The following is a 2,644-nucleotide window of genomic DNA, read 5'->3' on the forward strand; positions in this document are numbered from 1 at the left end:
TCTTTATATATATATATATATTATGTATATATATATAAACTATATACAACCGTGTGGACTGTTTCAGACGAGCACTGAGCCAGCCCCGGCCAAAGAGAGCCCTGGGAAACCACAGACCAAGAAGTCAACGAGGGACGAAATGGTGAACCCTTTGTGGGCAGAGGACAAGGGCTTAGGACAGGAGCGAGTGATTAAAGTACGGTTGTTTGTTCATTTGGTTGTTTGTCTAACTGTTTGATTGTTTGTTTGTCTGGCTGGCTGTTTGTTTGTCTGACTGTTTGTTTGTTTGTCTGACTGTTTGTTTGTTTGTTTGTTTGTCTGTCTGACTGTTTGTTTGTCTGACCGTTTGTTTGTTCATTTGGTTGTTTGTCTGGCTGTTTGTCTGTTTGTTTGTCTGTCTGGCTGTTTGTTTGTCTGTCTGGCTGTTTGTTTGTCTGACTGTCTGTGTGTTTGTTTGTCTGTTTGTTAGTGGTAAATGTTACCTCCCCTATGATCAGGGGTGTGGCTGAAAGACAGCAGTGAGAAGGAGCCAAGGAGTAGCAGTAGAAAGACTGCAGAAAGAGTCAGGAGTCCAGAGGAGGGGGCAAAGGGGAGAGGAGGTGGTGGGGGCAGAAGGTGGAGAAGAAAGAAGACGACAGAACATGGTTTGGGGAGCTGAAAAGGAGGTGGACGGAGAATCGTTTGGACAAGAAAAATGTCTGTCGTTGTCAGGTTTTGAACCCGTGACTCAATGAGGTAGAAGCTACCCCGGTCACCAGGGTTATAACGGACACTTGTCTCATCGAAACTTAGTGGCTGTTTATCACAAAAGTGACTGCAGTTTAAAATGTCCCAGAAATCCCCAGATGGTGATTCACAGAGTGGATCCCCCCACCCCCACCCCCAAGGACAGTGCTGCTGACTGAGGTTGTGTTCAGGCCATAATCATGTTCTTATGCTCAGTATAAATAGGCTGATTTATCAATGTCATGCTTATACTGCTGCTTTGTTCCTTTCCTCATCCTTACTATCGTCATTATTCCTCTACTTCTTTTGTATGTTTGTCACTCTCTTGTGAACTGCTATTTCCGAGGTGCCTTGATAGTCGAAGCAGACTTTGTGCTGTTGAGGCTAGAGAGGTGAGCAGAGTAAGTCTGATTCCCTGTTTGGACTTCTCTGTTGACATCCACCCCTTGACATTCATATGACCTTATGCAGTTGTGAGAGCCGTAAAACCTTACTAAAACAAACAGACAGAATGGATTATTATTTTTGAATTTTCAGGGAAACGCTGAGGAAATGATTTTCTGGAGAAAATTCATCAACAAATACTTACTGCCCATTAAGCCAAGTGCTGACGAAAAGGTAAGGAAGTGTAGGTCTTCTGTCTTACATCTTATACATCTTACTTCAGTGTACAGGTTTTTGGGAGGGTAAGAACTCTTTTATAGAAAGTACCAATTAATTTCAGATTTTTATCCAGCTTCTCTGTTAATTTCAGGGGAAAAAACGGTTTGCATTTCTTGTTGTCGTTGTTAATTGGTGTGACATTTTAGCCGAATCACTCACGTGGGTCAGATTTGAAATTAAATAGAATAAACGAAAAAAAAAATCCGACTGACAAAAAAACCAAACAAACAACAACAACAACAACAACAACAACAACAACAACAACAACTACACTCGTAATCGTCATTGTGAGGTTGTGTGTTCGGGGATTCGAGCTACGGGGCCCGCCGACGTTGTGTCCTTGAGAAAGGCACTTTACACAAATTTTCCTCACTTCACCCAGGTGAGATTGGGTACCCGGCCATAGACAGTGAAAGATCTTGTCAGTATGTTAGTGTTTTAGCGCCTACAAATGGCTGCTTGCACTGCATGCTTCCCATGAAGTTGAGGTTGTTTCAGAATGCTCCCAGGTCTGCTGGGGTAATAGTATAGATTGTAAAGCGCATAGAGCTTGCTGTTGAGAGGGGATTTGCGCTATACTAATGCTATCTAATATTAGTAGTATAGATTGTGAAGGGCATAGAGCTTGCTGTTGAAAGGGGATTTACGCTATACAAATGCTATCTATTATTAGTAGTAGTAGTATAGATTGTGATAGCTTGCTGTTGAGAGGGGATTTGCGCTATACAAATGCTATCTATTAGTAGTAGTAGTAGTATAGATTGCGAAGCGCATAGAGCTTGCTGTTGAGCGGGGATTTGCGCTATACAAATGCTATCTATTATCATTAACAACAACCCAATAGAAAACAAAGCAACAACAACAACGGCACCTTAAAAAAACCCAGAAAAACAATCCCCCCAAAGAGGGAGGAGAAATACGGACGATACATTAACACAACAGTACTCTTGATCTTAACTTGCACTCAGACACAAACAGGCTCACAGCCACTTGCATTCATTATTTGTGAGGCGGCGTGGAGGAATCAGGCTCTCGTCAATGTTTGGGCATGTGGAGTTATTGTTATCATCTTAAAGCTTGTTCACTTGTCTTTATTTGGTTGAAAAAAAATATCCATTTATCTTGAATGCAAGTCGAGATATTTGTGAATGAAGGAGGTGGGGGTCGCCTGTTTTCAGAGGTAAAATTAGTGAGAAAATGGCCGCCAAAGATTAGTTATTTCCTTAGCTGAAGAATCCGTGGTAACTAAAAATTT

At 41.8% G+C, this 2,644-nt stretch overlaps 1 protein-coding gene across 1 annotated transcript in view; it reads left to right on the forward strand.

The window, feature by feature from the left end:
- Positions 1-2,644, forward strand: part of LOC101861723 (chitin synthase chs-2) — a gene marked incomplete at its 3' end in the record, with an annotated part of 78,176 nt that overhangs the window by 68,565 nt on the left and 6,967 nt on the right. Inside the window, 2 exon segments of the mRNA XM_035969176.1 lie at positions 68-196; positions 1,264-1,344. Coding sequence (XP_035825069.1) covers positions 68-196; positions 1,264-1,344 — 210 coding nt within the window.

The sequence above is a fragment of the Aplysia californica genome, unplaced genomic scaffold, assembly GCF_000002075.1.
Source record: "Aplysia californica isolate F4 #8 unplaced genomic scaffold, AplCal3.0 scaffold00123, whole genome shotgun sequence".
Taxonomy (NCBI): Eukaryota; Metazoa; Mollusca; class Gastropoda; order Aplysiida; family Aplysiidae; genus Aplysia; species Aplysia californica.